Here is a 1,893-nt window from a genome sequence, read left to right as displayed (position 1 = left end):
AAAAACTCCAGCGGCGCTCTTACGTATGCCTCTTTCTTCGAATTCGCATAATAGGATCCTGTAGACGTCACGCTCAATGAGTCTCAGACTTTTACCTCTCACCTATCAAATTCATCATAGTCACTGTTAACCCTCTTTCGAGCATTCCTCCAACCGAGGATCAACCAATCAACCAGTCACCCATAAACGCAATGTAAGCCCCTAAACCGATTCGCAACAGGAGTGCAAGAGCCAGCCTAAACTTGCGCAAGACATCGTCTGTCCCCTAGGTTTCGATGGAAGTTTCGAGGAAAATGGACGATGTCTCGGTTTAAATTGCAGATGAGAGATTTGGAAGACGAAAAAGACCGGTCGCGAGGATCCACGATGTCGAAAATTCGAGGAGAATTCGTCACGTCACGCGGGTGCACCGTGATCGAGCGGTGGGTTTCCCGCGTGATTCGCGAATCGCGAATCCGGCGTGAGGTGGATGGCGAGACTCTGCCGATTGCCGATTTCCTCTCGTTCTCTGTCACTCCTGACGAGGAAAATGAGGACGGAAAGGTGAATCCAGGGAAAAGGGTGGCTAGTCTAGGAAAGAAACGTGAGGGAGGATTCGGATCGAGTGGGGTATAGCCCGGTGGAGGGGCAAAGCCGGCAGTCTCCTTCGAGTATATATGCTCGAAGCGCAGACGAAGCTACGCTACAGTTCACCAAGAGACAAAAGCGACCAGGATAGGGCCAGACATCGATTGAAAAACGAGATCACGATATATTGCCGAGTGTTGCGCGACGATTTGGTAGTTAGCGTCGTTCGAGGCGAATTCGGTCGGTGTGCCAGTTCCCAAGACGGAAGTGTGTGAAGACAGTGTACTGCGACGTGTACCCTGGATTCGCTGAGGAATTTTCGTCGATTTTTCGGTTAGATTTGCTTTCCGAGATTCTTCTGGTTTCGTTGAAGAAGACACTAAAGGCGACATGACTTCGTGCATCAGCCTGTTAACCACGTTACTGGTGTTCTGTGTCCTAAACGTGATTCTGATGCCAGGATCGGTCCACGCTAGACCACCCTCTTTGCTCAGGTAAGAGTCGGATGTCTGTTAGAAAAGTTTCACGGGACTTGTGACTTTTGCTGGTACCTTTTACTATTGGGGCTTAATTTTAGGGTGTGCAGGTATAGGATTTGGGTCAGGTACTGGGTACTTTATCGAATTTTTGATTGTTCCAACGAAAATATTTTTAAGTATTCTCAATTCTCCTTTGAGAATCTGTTAGAGGAAGACTGTTAGAGGGATCGGTTTCTTTCAGAAGATATCATTTTCTCCGTGTATTTTATTGATATTTAGGTTAGTCTGTTAGAAAGATCAATGTAATATTAACCCGATATCGCGAATTTCAAGAATCTCCTTGGATTCGTGCAAAGTTAAGCTCGGATTCGTCAAAGCACTTACCGACAAAGTACGAATCTGCTCCGACTTGTTGCACATCCACGTGAAGCCACGAAATACCCTCGCTTTCTGTCAGCTTGTTCGACGTGCATCTGTCGTGCAATTTTTCTCTCCTCGTAAAGAAAGTCGAAACTCGAGCAACCTAACATCGGATGCAATTGTCTAACGACATGCATTTTCCATTCATTTTCCAAAATTTCGCCCACCTTTTCGAGGGAAAATCCCACTGGCGACGTCAGACGGGTTCAATCAAGGCACGATCGCGATATTTATCTGGTCGATTACTTTTATCGAATTATCTTCGACAGGTCTCGACATTTTTCGTGGTATCACCTGTGGCCCTGAAATCGCGTTACACATTCATCGATTCGACTAGTCCGAATAAAAAGAAAACCTTCGACAAGGAAAGCCAGAACGAACGATTTCCATCAAGACGGCATTCCCTTGTTTCTCTATCCTTTCGTAT

General features: G+C 46.4%; 1 protein-coding gene across 1 annotated transcript in view; it reads left to right on the top strand.

The window, feature by feature from the left end:
• The first annotated feature begins 899 nt into the window (after nt 1-899).
• The window catches only part of LOC108548383 (uncharacterized), an 11,064-nt gene continuing 10,070 nt past the window's right edge, over nt 900-1,893 (top strand). Inside the window, exon 1 of the mRNA XM_017901330.1 lies at nt 900-1,061. Within this exon, the coding sequence (XP_017756819.1) occupies nt 958-1,061 (104 nt within the window). The 5' untranslated portion in view covers nt 900-957. The remainder of the gene's footprint in view (nt 1,062-1,893) is intronic.

This window comes from Eufriesea mexicana, unplaced genomic scaffold (assembly GCF_001483705.2).
Source record: "Eufriesea mexicana isolate 0111107269 unplaced genomic scaffold, ASM148370v2 scaffold4744748252, whole genome shotgun sequence".
Classification (NCBI taxonomy): Eukaryota; Metazoa; Arthropoda; class Insecta; order Hymenoptera; family Apidae; genus Eufriesea; species Eufriesea mexicana.
Note: the sequence above shows the minus strand (reverse complement) of the source record. Positions and strands in the feature narration are given on the sequence as shown.